We start from the raw sequence: 14876 nt of genomic DNA on the forward strand, positions 1-14876 counted from the left end.
ATTTAATAATAGGTAGCCTAAAGATAGCTTTATTAAATATCTAGAGAAATTTTTAAAATTTAAGAGAGAGGAGGGAGAGAAAGGAGAGTAGAAAGAGTAGTAGTAGAAAGAGTAGAAGTAGAAGGAGTAGAAATAAGAGAAGTAGAAGTAGAAAGAAGTAGTTAATATACTTATAAACTATATAAAGTTTAAATATAAATAAAAGTAATATTTATTTATATTTTCTACTTAATATTCTTAAATATTTCTAAATTTTTAAATATTATTTTATTTATATCTAGATTTATAGTTCTAATCTTTTAAAAATTTAAATTTATAGATTATAAACTCTATATTTTATTAAAAAACTTCTTATATTCTATAAAGAGAGATAATTAATTAATAGAAATATATTAATATATAATTTTATATAATTAAATATAAATATTATAATAAATTTATAATTTATTAAAAAAAATATTCTTTATATTAACTTATTTATTAAAATAGTTTAGTTATTATAACTACTATAAAAACTACTATTTTATTACTAGTAGAAAATATTTATCTATATTTATAATATATAACTAATATATTAATAAATATTATAATTAATATAATAATTAGAGAATATTATATACTTTATTTCTATATATTTCTCTTAATTTTAAAAAGAATAGCTTTATCTAAAATAATACTATAATTTAATATAAATTCTTTTAAATAATTATATAATATCTATAGTTAACTAGAAATATAATTTAGTTAATTTTACTATATATAAATTTTATAAAAATTCTATAAATTTATAAAATTATATATATTTTTATAAAGAATTAGTATATAGATTATAAATATTATAAATTAATTTTTAAAATTATTTAATTTAAAAAAATTATTTTCTAAAAGTTAAATAAAATAATCTTATATATAATTAATAATAAATTTAAATAAAGAAGAAATAAAAGAATATATTTTTTAATAAAATAATAAAAACTTTATTAATTAATTTTATTAAAATTTAATTTATTAATTTATAATATTTATTCTAAATTAGTAATAATTTTAAAAAATAATAATAGGTTCTACTTTCTATTAAAGTCTATATTATATAGAAGTAAGTAGAATTATCTCTATTCTATAATTAATATAAAAAATTTCTAGAAATATATTTTTATTTTAAAGTATATCTATATATTAATATAAGATACTAATAGCTATATAGTTAGTTATATTTATATAAATTTAGATAATAAATTAAAAATATATATTAAAAATAGTATAAATCTTAAATCTTTAGTATTAGAGCTTATAGTAACTATTTAAAAATTAGATATAATTTAAATTAGAAATAATATACTCTCTATAATAGTATTAGAGGTTATTTTAATAATAAGTAATATTTTTTTAATTAAGAGTATAAATAATTTTAAAAATTTAATTACTATATTTATTAATATTAATTTAATAAAATATTAGATTAATAAATATATTAAGTAAAATTATATATATTTCTTTTAAAATATATATATAAATTTCTATAATTATACTTTTTAATATTTCTATTATTAAATTTTTATTATACTATCTTTAAAAGCTCTTATTTATTTTATTCTCTATTATTTAAAAATACTTTTTATAGTAGTTTTATTTTATATTATATCTACTTAAGAGTATATTAAGTAATTATATATTCTTCTTTTTATAAAATATTTATAATATCCTAATTTAATAAATAAAATTTAAAAAATAGTTTAATAATTTATATTTAAAGTTCTAGTAAATTAATAGCTTTATTTTATATATAGTAATTCTATTTTTTTAACTATCTTTTAAGAGTTAATAATAAAATATTAACTAAATAAGCTCTATAAAGATAGTTATAAATATTTTAATAAAACTTCTTTTAAGAGATATAATATAGTATATTATTTTTATATAGAAGAAGATCTTTTAGTAGATAATCTACTATATTAATAGTAATAGTACTATATATAGTTATAAATTATAATATAAATTACTATATTAAATTAAATATTTTTTTATATTTATAGTATAGTAGATAATAAATTAATAAATTAGAACTATATATTTAGATAATAAAAATTCTATTCTATTAATTAATAAAAAGTATTTATTCTAATTATATTATTATATTATATAAGAAAAATCAAAATAACTGCGTGTTTATATATAAGATAGTATTAAAAACGAATTTTGACCCGATGATTCATTTAGTCCGCCGTAGTTGCGATCGCAACACTTCTTTTTTTAAACTTTATGTGATAGATTAGCCTAGAAAAGGATGCGCCTACTTCATGTTCCAGGCCTCTCACACTTGCGTTCAGCAAGGGTGGTTTATATGTATATTGAGCGAAGTTTGTCTATAAGACAGCTCACCGTCCCTTGGGCATGGACGCCTTTCTGCCTTCGCCTTGTATACTCCATTTTAGCCTGATAGTTCGCACTTTCCCGACAATCTCCACAGCATGATATTCTCCTGGATAGCACAGTGTTTGGGCACAGTGCTAGGGTGAGAGGCTGAAGCAGCCTGCCCTTCCGCTACCCGGGTAGGTCCTTGCATCCCCCGTCTGGTGCACTGTGCGTGAGCTAAGCATCACAGACCGGACGGCGATTATATCGCCGCGCGCGATGTGACACATGTCGTTCAAGTTCTCAACGTTTGGGACAAAGGCGCCCTGATCAAGGTTCGGACCGTTACCGGCGAAGAGCGGATTGTTTACAGCCCACTCTTAGAGTTGGAGTGGATGCTGTGGGAAGCGGGGTCGGCTAAGAAAAACCTTCCCCTGGACTCTAAAGCCCTCAACCATAATGGGACTTACGGGTATGCCAGCTATGCTTCTATTTCTTCTACTTATTCTACTTCAACGTGTTGCTGACTTGCCCAGATTAGGGACGGTCGGAAGACTATAGATGACCCTGAAACTGTCGAGAGGGTTGAGACGTACCAAGGCATCGAACATGCTGGAGGAAGGTGCCTGGTCTGGGCTGAAGTAGTTCCGAATATACCTGTCAAGGTGATTTTCCCGAGCTTACGCGACTACTCACGATGTCAGGGAGCCGAGCGGTAAAAGCCATCCCGCGGCAGGAACGGAAAACATTCGAACACTACCTAACAATGGAGGAGAGCGGACCCCGACAGCCGCCAAGGGCTAAGGCTAGGGAGAGCTACAGCGGGTGGAGCTTCAACTGAGAAGAAGAAAACTTTATCTCGCGTTAACTAATTACGTTATTCTTTCTGTTTCTATTATTTTTTATTTCTTGGTGCATATCTAGTTGAATTCGATATACTGGGTATATGACTTGTACCATTTTTGAGATATCACTTTCGTTATTATGAAAGTAGGAACACAGCATATAAAGAAGCTCAATGGATCTCTATCCTCCATTCACTCTCTCAAGGAATTCAAGCAATCTTTTATACAAACGTTAACTAGTCAGCCCCAAATTCCACAAATTAACCGCAACCTGGTCCTTAAAGTGCAATGGCTCTCCCATCTGTATGTCTACCCGCCAGTTCTATATGGAGTCGTCTAACTTGGGTTTAGAGCTTAATCGATGGCCAGTATGAACTCCAAAAGCGGCTTGGAGACGGCACCTACGTTGGCAGGCGTCGGTTCCAGCTGGGCGATGGGCCGGCCCTATTGGGCGAGGACGGAGAAATGATGATCATGCTAGAGAGCTGTGACGCAGAAGCGCCGTCCCTTGAGCGGGAGATCAAGAATTATTACTCCCTCGCCGGGGGTGTTGGTGTTCCACTAGTCGAAAGCCATGGCATCCAGGACGGCTGCAGGTTCCTGGTGCGTCAGCGGGATGGTCCCACTTTGGAAGCATTATTGGGGTGGTGTGAGTCGTTCTCAGTCAAGACTGTCCTACTCCTCGCCGATCAGCTTATTGGCCTTCTCGAACTTATACACTCTCAATCCCTTTTTCACTTGGGGATCCGGCCGAGCGCATTTGCCTTGGGTACAGGGAAGGCCTCGAATCAGATAACGCTTACAGGAGCAGGCGAAATAGCGGCAACTGCAGATTTCTTGGGTGCTAAGCCCAGGTATACCAACCTGGAGTCGCTTGGTTATATGTTAATCTATATGTGTCGCAGAGTTGCCCCATGGAGGGGGCTGGAGGTCAGCCTTAGGGATTCCAAATACGATGATATCCATCGGTATATGATGGCAGCTCCGATAGAAGCTCTCTGTGAAGGTCTACCACGTGGGTTTGCGGAGTACTTCCGGTATTTGAGCGATCCTGTCGATGACGATAAGCCTAACTACGACTACCTCCGGCAACTCTTCTATACTGCATTTGAGGAGAAAAGGTTTTTACTCAATGGAGTATTTGACTGGACCGTTTACAAATATCGCAAAAACGCCAAACAAGATCTCTCTCAGCCTATCAGTGGTATCACTAGCGAGGTAGGGGGCATACGCTTCTCGGAAGAAGAGTTTGAAACGGAGTTCAATTACCTGGTTGGGCAACTCCATCAAGCAGAAGAGTGGTGCATGTCGCTTTCCAAAAGGGACAGGAGTGACAGGACGCCAGTATACTGGGAAGATGTAGCCTCTGCACACCACACACTCATTGCGTGGTGTCTTGATATCGTTTCTTATTCACAGCACCCGGAGGCCCCAGACGGCCTGATATGTCGGGCGCAAGACCTTCAGCTACAGGAAGAAGTGTGGGAGGCGGGAATCAAGCGGTACTTGACGCTACTTGAGGCTGACATTCCACATACACGTGACATTATGAAGAGTTTCCTTCATCAGGCTTTTACTATCCTCACGGTGTTCGCGCAGCTTGCACCACAGCACAAGGAGAAGTGGGAGAGGTATATTCGAGACCTCTCTGCGTATGGGATGAAGTACGAGTGCAGTGGCCCTTGGGGCAGGGTATATAAGCGCTGGGGTGGGTCTATGTGGCGTAGGGCGGGCTGGACGACTTATTTACTAGTTACGTTACTGGTGTTTTTCTGCTCTTGTTCCTTCTCTGCCGGGGGTCGATTGCAAATTCTCTACCGTTGTTGTCCAATAGTAGGCGCGAATAACCAATAGTTGGAATACCACCACGTGATTTGGCGCTTACCTACCTAGTACCATTTGTCTTTTGTATACCCTGGCTTTTTTCAAAACAACGGCTAGTTATGCATACAGGCAGGCGTACGAGTAGAAGGCATGACGTTTAATCCAATCTTCTGATGGATCTTCTCCTTGTTTTGTCTAGACACAGACTCCCCATCGTTGCCCAGGATCAATTCTATCCATTCCGGGTCTGGCAAAAGCAGGGATAGTAATACTCTAAATTAAGTCTATATAACACTCTCACTTTCCCAGGTTAACCGTACCTCCTCTTCTTGATAACTAGTTTTCTCACTTCCTACTATATTCTGTCCTTTATAATGGCTGATTTTGGAGGAGTATCTACCTTTCCTGGGGCAGGCGGCCAGTACGCTTGTCAGAAACCACCTCCGCGCCATCTCCCCTCAGATATTGAAAATTGGCTACTTGAAGTTCGCAAATGTTTCCCAGAGTATGAAGCCCCAATATTCACCACTAAATTTGGCAATTGGCTCGAGCAAATAACAGGAATTAACACTACCAATTCACCTCTCTTCGCTGGTATGGGTTTCCCCTTTATATATTACACCATCTACTAATATGGGATACTAGGAAACTTGAGCTACGAGCAAGCAGTGCATTCATCTATAGGAGCCACTTTACCTTCTCCTATGCCAAAGAAGTGTCGCCGAGGGATCATGCCCCATGCTCCCATAGGGCCAGAGAAGCCAGTCAACGATATAGAAGCCGTGGAGATGGTACCACTTGAGATAGGAAATAAGGAGAAGCTTGAGGCCTATTACGAATCTTCCTTCAGAGCTTTCCGGCAGCTTAAGAGACTTGACATTCTAGATGAAATCTACAAGGTCCGAAGAGGAGAAGCGAGTTATGAGAGAGGGGAAGCAGGTAGGCCTAGATCTTTTTTCCTAAGCTTATTCAGGGACTAACACGACTGTAGATGCAACTGCTGTGGTTTATGTACTTGATAGATATACAACGACCGATGAAGACCCGTATGAGATAGTCGGCGCTACAGGCACTGCTCATGATCCAACCTATCATCTAACTGGACGCAACTGGAAGAGGGAGAATGGAGCTCATGATATAGTGCCCCAAATGCTACCATCGTCTATTATCAGCAGTATTGAAGGGATGCCGGTCAGCCACACTCAACCAAGCTTTGCTACCCACTCCAGCAGCAAACAGGAAAGGGATATTGAAGCCTGGAATACAGGGTATCGAACACCACCACCGTCTATCTCGAGCAGCATTGAAGGGACATCGGTCAGTCACGCTCAACCATCCAGTGGCGAATACCGTGGTATTGAGGATCAACGGTCTTCTCACTTTCTACCATGTATGGGCGTCGAGTCCTCTCCTCCTAGTGTGGGAACCGCCGGTATTCCTTGGTGGCTTCCTAGCGCGGAACCAACTTATCTAGGACACCTAGAATTCTACAATTCAATGAAATCCCTCGACGGTATGGACCAGAAATTTACTCTGGGCCATCCCTACCACACGGCATGGAATCCCCGGAACTTAAGCCCAGAGTACGCACCGCAAGTGTATATGAATACACAAGGAACAGTTGATTCATAAGCAACATCTACCAAGCGTGAAAATGCCAACTGGTGCATTCAGCGTGTGTGAGGCGCCAAGCGCATCCGAGTTCTGGAACCGCTTATAATACACGGATAGATCTTTTGTTTTGTTATAGTTAGTTATGTCCTCTGCATGATTTCTGCGCGGCTGGCCAATGGCGCTAGGACCCATATTTATATCTTGGTGTGCGTTCTCTATGTATCTTCTTTAATATGGAAATGTACTTTACCACGATTGTCAAGTTGTAAAAGTTCGCGAATTTATATAACATCGACGAAATGGCTTTCTAGTAAACGAACGGTTACAATACCAGGGCCCTGCCACTCAACTTGCCGTTGAGGTGAATATGACGGTCTAGTTAAGGTTAAATAAAAGTGCATCGAGGTCCTTACACAGCTCAATGGTTCCAAACTGCTTAATATGAATCTTTAGCATTGGTACCAAGCTTTCAGGTAAAAGGTTGACTCTGTGGTCAGTCTTAGTCCAGATATTCCTAGCCCAGAAGGCAATGCATGCCGTACACTCTAGTAGAAGTCACCTGCCCCATATACTATGCATGCTGCTGGCTATGATATAAGAGGAGCAATACCCCAAATCTATACCTCAGCTCCTATCCCCTTTTACTAAATATATCCTCCATTTGATCGCCAAACAATGTATAGCCTGGATCCCTCGCTATGTTCTTTTTATCGGCTACTTCCCGATTACAGCACGCAATCACTCGGCGAACATTTTTCAGGGAAAGTCACTTTTGAATGGATGTTTTTAGGGGATATACAACCAGAGATTTCACCGGGTCCCACTTTAACGGTGTTCTCGTATATTGACGGAATGCCAGAAAAGCTCCCATGGGAGAGAGTGGTTCCTATACATGATATACTCAAGGTGTTGACACCAGGGTCTGCCACTGTAATTCGGTTCCCAGCGTATGTGCCTCAGATTCTGGATACACAGTGCCATTATGCTAACCTTCAATAGCAGTATTATGCTTCCTAGAGCAACTGAGGATGAACAAGCTATCCTGTAGGTGGAGGTATATCACCATGGTAGTAATATCTGCTAACACCTGTACGAGGATACTTACTGTGAGGAAGCTTCATCCCGCAGATGAGCTAAAGGTGGCTATCTCATGGGAGCGCCTTGCGTTACTAGATCAAATCCCCAGGGGTATAGAAGCGCTGTTCTTCAATGTGATGTCAGATTCGGGTTGGAATATTCCGGCAGAAGATATCTCACAGATTGCAAAAAAGTGGACACCCCAGCTAGAAGGCGATATGCGTCAATTCTGGTCCCAGTTCAGTGTGATATACTGTAAAGATCTTAAAACAAAGGAGGATATCCTTGTGACCTTCTTCCAAATCTGTACTAAGGCATTCTGATAGCTATTTCCCTCTTTTCTGAGAAATCTAGGTGTATGACTTTGTGATTTGGTATTACTAAAGAGTGGTATAGACAAATAACCTGGGAGGTACCACTGAATACTCCACCAAATATAGAACTACATATTTCCAAATACTATGGCGAGCGGATATACACATGCAATCGGTGCTTTAAAAGCTTCACCTCTAAGAAATATCTCCGGTACTATATTAGAAGGGTCTATACTAAGCGGATATATATATATATAATTAGTGCCCTTAAAGCTTTACTATTATTTGTAATCTCTAGAGTCATATTAAAAGGGCCCACGGCAAGCGGATACATACATGCAATCAGTGCCCTCGAAGCTTTAAAACTATCTATAACCTCCAGAGGCATATTAAAGTGGTCTATGTGCAATTGTCTTCAACAAGTCAAAGCCAAGTCGATTATACCCAGGGTAGTCCACCACTAGAGAAGACGTGCCTGGCGAGCTGTTCTAGATCGCAGAATTCTCAGTTGCCAGCCCCGAGAAACCGACCATGGGAGCTCTAATGGGGAACACCGTCCGTATCCTCTCTTGAAGCAATCAATGAACGGTACAAGAAACTGTACAACGGGTGATTTACAGCCTCCTTTGGTGTTCATGGCATAGGTACTCCTTTCATGGTCCTTTCTTGGACTGCTGCTTGGAGAACGCATTTGTGCATGAGTTAGACGACCTCTCTTTACCAGTCTGCCCCATCCTTATTAACTGCGGAGTCCGCCCCATCTCCATCTTCTACTTTACTATTTTTGTATAAATGAGCAAGTCCTTTATTTCCATTTGTAAATATCTCGCTAGTGAATTACCCGGGGCTCGCGCCGTTAAATTCATATACTGTAACTACGAGGGACACCCGGACAATATTTGTTGCAAACTAGTTATTCTGTACCATTAACTATATAGTAGGCTCCGCCTGTCGCTGATATCCAGATATAGTCAATCACTGGCTGAGCATTGGGCCTTTGTGTTCAGCTGGTGTGTACAGTTTCTATCAGAGCCTAAACCGCTGCTTCAACTGGACAAAAAGGCCTGATGCCAAGCCAGCGCGTAATTGGCTGGATGAATGATGAGCGAGTGGACCTCCGAGGTCCCGTCCACGCCGGGGGTCAGTCGTTCACTATGACTGGAACGGAAAGTATTACCAAGACCTCCGTTCATTCAGCATCGAGTTCTTTCGTGCTCTATACTACCGTCGCGTGCCCTTCTTCATTTCTTTTCTCTGTACAGCGTCACGCATTTCAATATCCACCTTAAGTAAGCAGGCTGCAGGCAAAGAGTGCAGAAACACAATGCCGTAGATGTGGCATTAAATTTCTCCAATTTTGGCTTATAGTGCATGGCTCTAGTATATTTCAGCGAATAGGAGAAGAGCGTGGACAACGCCGCAAATGCGGCATTAAATTTCTGCAACATACTTCCGGCGTAGTGAACGTGTCAAAGATACACAGTATAATTGGTAGATAGAAGGAAGAGGAGTCAGGCACATCAAGTGCCAAGCGTGGCAGTGCAAGGCTGAGCAGGAGGAGGTTAGAGCGGCGAGGACAGCCATCTATATCATTACACGCTAGTAGGAGACGCCTTCCCCGATCAGGAACGCTAAACCGCATCGGGGAATTTGGTGAGGTCCAGGAGTACGGAGTACCTAGTCAATCAGCTATGAACTCTGTAATCAGGCATGACCTGGAACATGTTACCCGCATACTGAGGCACCGCCACTATCTTCGGTGCCCGACCGCTTAGGCACCTATTGGCGGGTGGCACTCGGCACTCAATAGTTTACTACGCCATAGTGCAGTCGCTGAACTTCCCGGTCGCCATCATCTATCCATTCCTCCCGGTACTCGACACCTTTGCCTTGTTATTATTTCAAACTTGGGCGTGATGGAAGAAAACGGGTCGGGGGTCTCGGGATATCACATGATGAGGCTCAAATAGAGTGGAGCTAAATAGTTAGAGATTCAAAACGAGTTTATCACGTGATTCATAGCTAAAATATAGCTAAAACCTTATTTTATTTTATTTTTTTTTTTTAGCTCCAGAGACGCTAACCTTCTGTAAGGAGGATGATATTGAGCTCTATCAAATGTACGAGGCTTGATAAGCCAAGCAAGGTGAAATGAAGTAACTAATGCAAAAACTGACACCTTCCTACTCCGTATAATATACAGGGAGGTAAGTTGGTACTATTATTGCCAGGGGTGACTCCAACATCACCTTGAAACGACACACACAGCAGGAGGCGTTGGCTCGCATGACACGGGATACGGGGACCTCCATGTTTCCTTGTTTAGTATCTGTGGTACTATGTGGTGACAGCAGCTAAAAGCCTTACGAATCTCCGTACGGAGGACGTTTCGCAGGCTAATCAGTGTTGATACGCCAACGTTAACCAATGTATTGTGATTTGCAGGAACCGTGATACCTACAAGCGAGCCTATATCTGATTTCCCACGATCCTGTATGCATGTTATACCAAACGCCGTGTTCTGGTTGGCTGTCCACTGCTGCCACCAAGATTACTCCGGACTCTTGAGCGGCTCAGGTCCCGCTTTGAGAGATACCTGGGCACAGCGCATCAACTCCACTTGGCTGAAATGCAATGACCATTCTTTGAACCCTCTCCTCCCCTGCCGCGCTTTCGATTCAAGGAGAGGGCGGCAAGTCACAGGCATGAGCTCCCTTGTTTGGCCGGACTATTGCCTAACGCAGACTCTCACAAGTTGGCTCTCTGCCGGCCCTTGAGCGGTGTACCCTGAGACTTTTCGTCATTCCTTGCTCTAGGTCTTTTGCCCTTCCCCAGAAGTACGTTCTCTGCTGAATAGCGCCGTACGACAGCTGGGACGTTGGGAGCGATCCAGGCCCTTCTCTTGGTATCTTGGCTTGCACACATGCTTACACCTCCCGTTTCTTTCGCGACAAGTTGACTTCGAACTTTCTGACTGCATTGGTTTCAATCAAATGCAGCATGTAGGAGGTATAACACGGAGCATGTGTTGCTGTCAACCTGTGGACCACGAGTGTGCGCTTGTTCTTTTGGCTGTTTTCACGGTAATGACAAGCTGTTGCGGCGAGTTTGGCTGGCTCGAATGAACATCGTGGCAATGCGCCATGCGCGATGTATTAGGTTTGCTTCCTGCATGTCGATCGATGGTGCCTTGGTGTTTGTTGGCAAACATTGCCGATTCGGCCGTTTCTATGGCTCGTTGGCCCGCGACAATTCCAACAGCTCCCCCCTGCTGAGCCAGCACCACCTCACCTTGCCAGCCAGCTCTTCTGATAAACATCATTTCCGAGTAAAGCGGCTCACATCACTTAAAATGGTAGGCTGGGGACTGCGCCGATCCTAAGCTAACATAACTAAATCTCCAAAAGCAATAACTAGAGGCGGTGCTCAAGCCTTGGATTTCGATCATTTGTATCTTCCCCAGTTAAAAGAAATATCGTACGATGAGATCTTCGACCTCAAAATTGAGTCTTCCATCAATCTTGCCATTTGTCCCCTGTTGGATAGCTGTCTAACTGCCTTCAATCACCCCCTTTGTCAACTGATCTTTTTGCCAGAACAGCCAAAAACCTCCTTGCTCGCTACTCTGTGCTCACCCTCCATCCAACTTCTTTCCGGTAAGAAGACCTGATAGCATTTTGTTGGTATAAGTTCAAATGTCTCTGACAGCAACTAGATACTACCACCATCGCCCTGCACAAGGTTCTTGTCACCGCCCAACAATGCATTTCTCTCAAGTGATAATTGCCGCTCTGCTGGTAGCCTGCGCATCTGCTCAACAGCTCAACAAGGGTGAGACCTGTACCTCCAACCGCGATTGCGAAGCCCGTTGCGGTGGCGGCGAGTTTGGCATAGCTTCGGGAAAATTTGTCTGCTCGAATGACAATGGAAAGAATGAAAAAGAGTTCACCTGTTCGGGTTGTACGAATCTTGAAGATCAGTACCGTTTAGCCAAAGTCTCGGAATTGTGTACGGAGGTGATAGTCCAAGGGGACAAGGATGTATACTGTATCGCTCAGGATAATGGCTTTGCTGCTGATTGTGAATATTACGGTGGAACGCTGAAGAAGGTCACAGAGCTTTCCACTTATGACGATGCAGTGAATGCTTGCAAGAAGGCATCGGGACAATAAATTTAGTTAGACGAACATTACGGAATCGATCTTGTTTTCTATTTAGTTAGCTAACTATAGCCATCGCTTTTCTAGCAGGGGATTTTGGCAAACTCCCCATCTCCCCCTTTTTATCGAGGTAGTTCTATCAGGAGACGAAGGCTGAAGCTCGTCGCTTTGTTTTGGAGGCCATTCTACTCTTTTGACATTGGACCGGACAACATGTTGAAGTAGAAACCCAGGAGACGATGCATGTTCGGGTTCCGGGAGCTTCCCCAGGCTCCTCCAGGCTCGGCTTTCGGGCGACGAACAACCATGCACTACGTGGCAGTTAATCAATGACGTTAATCTTTAGTCACAATAAGTTAACTTAATGTAGGATGTTCAATGTTGTCGACCCAGCGTAAGACTCGGATTTAGCTCAAGCCCGCCTTGACTACCAACAATTGGAACATAAAGAGCGCTCTCGCAGCCTGACCAAACGGTTGCAAATTGCAGTAGTGTATCCCCACTCACAGCTGGACCAAGTTTTTATCTACTAGCCATTTATTCGCATGCTATCTTCTCACCGGCGGAACAGGCAAGTCTTCTACTCGCCTAGCTCGCTTCCTCCAGAATGCAAATTATACTATTCCTCCTCGCCTCCGGTCGTGGCTCGTCCGCAGCCCTAGTAGTTAGGCATGCTAGCCGTTGTATTCGACTGGCTCGACAAGGAAACATGGCAAGCACCCTTCGGCGGTAAACCCATCTCCGCTATCTATCTCATGGAGCCGCTGGTTGCAGAGCCCTGGAAGCCTATGATCGAGTTTATCGACTATACGCGCAACGTGCATGGCGTTACTCGCTTTGTCCTAGTAGCAGGTACCTCTACCGACTTATCACGGCCCGGTATGGGGGTAGTCTGGAAGCATTTTCTCGACACTGGCGTCGACCATTGTGTGCTTCGGCCTAGTTGGTTCATGGGTAACGAGATCACACAGATTTTATTATATTAGGGGGATGTCCCCGCTAATTAAACCTATAACTAGAAAACCTCACTGATGAGGCTCCCGGCCTCTTATCCGCGAGTAGTGCAAGATCTAAACAGCCTGTGGTGATGGGAAGATCCCCTTCGTGAGCGCTATTGATATTGCGGCCGTCGTGTTCCGAGCTCTCACAGATCCTAAATCGCATAACTGCGACTACCGTATATTAGGACCAGAGCTCCTTACCTACGATGAGGTGGCTGAGAAGCTGTCAGCTCACCTAGGCCGACGTATCGAGCATGTCAAGCTATCGGGAGATGAGCGTTATAAGGGTTTGACGGACGCGAGTGTCTCGAACTACCTTGCTCGGTTCAATTAAACTTGGAAGTAACAGCAGCTGATGGGTTTGAAACTCGCATGAATAACACAGTGGAGGAGGTAACGGGCCGGCCACCCAGGAGCCTGGACCACTTTGCCTATGAAAATGTACATTCGTGGCAGTAGATATAGTTTATACTCGATGATTTAAATTCGTTAAAATCCCCATTCATCTTGTTAATATCTGTTCCGTACGATTCTACTGATTAAATTAACCAATCCATTAGTTATAAATAGTTATGATTCGAGTTAGTAGGCCACCTGCAGGCAATTTATCTAGTTACCGGAAGATCGGAATCAACCAGCGAAGATGAGATGGTGGAAACTCAACAGAATGCCGAACAGCAAAAAAAAAAAAAAAAATGCTACACTTTGAACTTATGACAGGCTTATTGGTGAGAGTAATAGCTCTCAGAGGTGTACCATTCATTGAAGGACTTGATCTACTAAAGATTTATATGGAAATCCGCTATATACAGCAAGACACGTCACATTCTAGCCATCTAATCTTTGAATACTTTCTGGAAATGTATCAATTTATCAAGCCACGGTATAGCTGACTCGGGACGTGCCCTTGCTCCGAGAAATCTTCTTTACAGTCGTTTGTCCGCAGAGATCCGTCGAATCGACATGAGTACCACCACAAGGATACACCTCCGCCCCTACAATGTTGACTACCCTGGATTTTTCACCTGGAGGCACCAATGTAGGATCCGGTATCAGTCTCTCCAACCCTCTAGAGCGGAAATCATCTTCATCCCACCACTCTATCTCGACCGGCATGGCCGCAGCAATAAACTCATTGACCTTATCCTGGATGGATGGCTTCCATTTTCCCTCAATAAGACCCCGGAACTCACAAGCTGCCGAGTCTGGGAAGTGTGATGCCTTCAGCTCTTCGAATCCGTCCACATCCTTTTCCACAAGATGCTTAACTGCAGCACCCAAAACATGGCCGGCAGTGTGCAGCCGTGAGAAGAGAAAACGCTTTTCCACATCAATTTCCTGCTGCACCGTCTCACCAGGTGCAAAGGTGGATGGACCGAAACGTCCAAAGTGCAGGACCTGGCCGTCTTGAAGGGCGTCCATCCGAACCGAGGTAACGGTAAAAGAAGAGCCAGAAGGGGAAGTGATCATGCCTATGTCGGAAGGCTGGCCGCCGCCTTGAGGGTGGAAGATAGTTTTTTCCGTAACTACCACATGGTCTTCTTCGCTGCCTTGCTTGAAGAGCTGACGGTTGGCTTCCTCGAGTGCCGCGAAAGGGCGCACGGCAGTCACGAGAGTCTGAAGGGTATCCAGCTTTGCATGGTGCTGAAAAGCGAGAAATGTGCGGGGCATTTCTTATGACGAAGGTAG

General features: G+C 42.1%; 7 protein-coding genes across 8 annotated transcripts; all 7 read left to right on the forward strand.

The window, feature by feature from the left end:
• Positions 1-2468: 2468 nt before the first annotated feature.
• On the forward strand, positions 2469-3071 carry TERG_07750 (uncharacterized protein; the record flags this gene model as incomplete). Its single annotated transcript, XM_003231402.1, has 3 exons — positions 2469-2512; positions 2603-2824; positions 2894-3071. 3 exons carry the CDS (start codon positions 2469-2471, stop codon positions 3069-3071), a joined length of 444 nt encoding a protein of 147 aa, XP_003231450.1.
• Positions 3072-3485: 414 nt separating this feature from the next.
• TERG_07751 (uncharacterized protein) lies at positions 3486-5743 on the forward strand (the record flags this gene model as incomplete). The annotated part of the gene is made up of 4 exons (XM_047748826.1): positions 3486-3500; positions 3549-4051; positions 4103-5615; positions 5667-5743. 3 exons carry the CDS (start codon positions 3486-3488, stop codon positions 5049-5051), a joined length of 1467 nt encoding a protein of 488 aa, XP_047604816.1. The 3' UTR covers positions 5052-5615; positions 5667-5743.
• Positions 5744-6170: 427 nt separating this feature from the next.
• Positions 6171-6653, forward strand: TERG_07752 (uncharacterized protein; the record flags this gene model as incomplete). Its single annotated transcript, XM_003231404.2, has 1 exon — positions 6171-6653. One exon carries the CDS (start codon positions 6171-6173, stop codon positions 6651-6653), a length of 483 nt encoding a protein of 160 aa, XP_003231452.2.
• An 834-nt stretch (positions 6654-7487) lies between these two features.
• Positions 7488-8035, forward strand: TERG_07753 (uncharacterized protein; the record flags this gene model as incomplete). The annotated part of the gene is made up of 3 exons (XM_003231405.2): positions 7488-7582; positions 7635-7679; positions 7732-8035. 3 exons carry the CDS (start codon positions 7488-7490, stop codon positions 8033-8035), a joined length of 444 nt encoding a protein of 147 aa, XP_003231453.2.
• A 2057-nt stretch (positions 8036-10092) lies between these two features.
• TERG_07754 (uncharacterized protein) lies at positions 10093-12820 on the forward strand. Of its 2 annotated transcripts, XM_047750466.1 has the most exons (2): positions 10093-11682; positions 11742-12820. In XM_047750466.1, exon 2 carries the CDS (start codon positions 11788-11790, stop codon positions 12196-12198), a length of 411 nt encoding a protein of 136 aa, XP_047607351.1. In that variant the 5' UTR covers positions 10093-11682; positions 11742-11787; the 3' UTR covers positions 12199-12820. The 2 variants fall into 2 exon arrangements, with proteins under 2 accessions (XP_047607351.1, XP_047604817.1); XM_047748827.1 differs by having other exon boundaries at positions 10093-12820.
• Positions 12821-12857: 37 nt separating this feature from the next.
• On the forward strand, positions 12858-13521 carry TERG_07755 (uncharacterized protein; the record flags this gene model as incomplete). Its single annotated transcript, XM_047748828.1, has 2 exons — positions 12858-13065; positions 13265-13521. 2 exons carry the CDS (start codon positions 12858-12860, stop codon positions 13519-13521), a joined length of 465 nt encoding a protein of 154 aa, XP_047604818.1.
• Positions 13522-14187: 666 nt separating this feature from the next.
• On the forward strand, positions 14188-14598 carry TERG_12589 (uncharacterized protein; the record flags this gene model as incomplete). The annotated part of the gene is made up of 1 exon (XM_047751531.1): positions 14188-14598. The coding sequence occupies one exon, from the start codon at positions 14188-14190 to the stop codon at positions 14596-14598; it is 411 nt and encodes a 136-aa protein (XP_047607352.1).
• Positions 14599-14876: the final 278 nt, after the last annotated feature.

Source organism: Trichophyton rubrum (assembly GCF_000151425.1).
Source record: "Trichophyton rubrum CBS 118892 genomic scaffold supercont2.11, whole genome shotgun sequence".
Taxonomy (NCBI): Eukaryota; Fungi; Ascomycota; class Eurotiomycetes; order Onygenales; family Arthrodermataceae; genus Trichophyton; species Trichophyton rubrum.

Bases quoted from the DNA above. Each gene is read 5' to 3' on its own strand.
- TERG_07754 (XM_047748827.1), top strand. From the start codon at position 11,722: ATGTCTCTGACAGCAACTAGATACTACCACCATCGCCCTGCACAAGGT.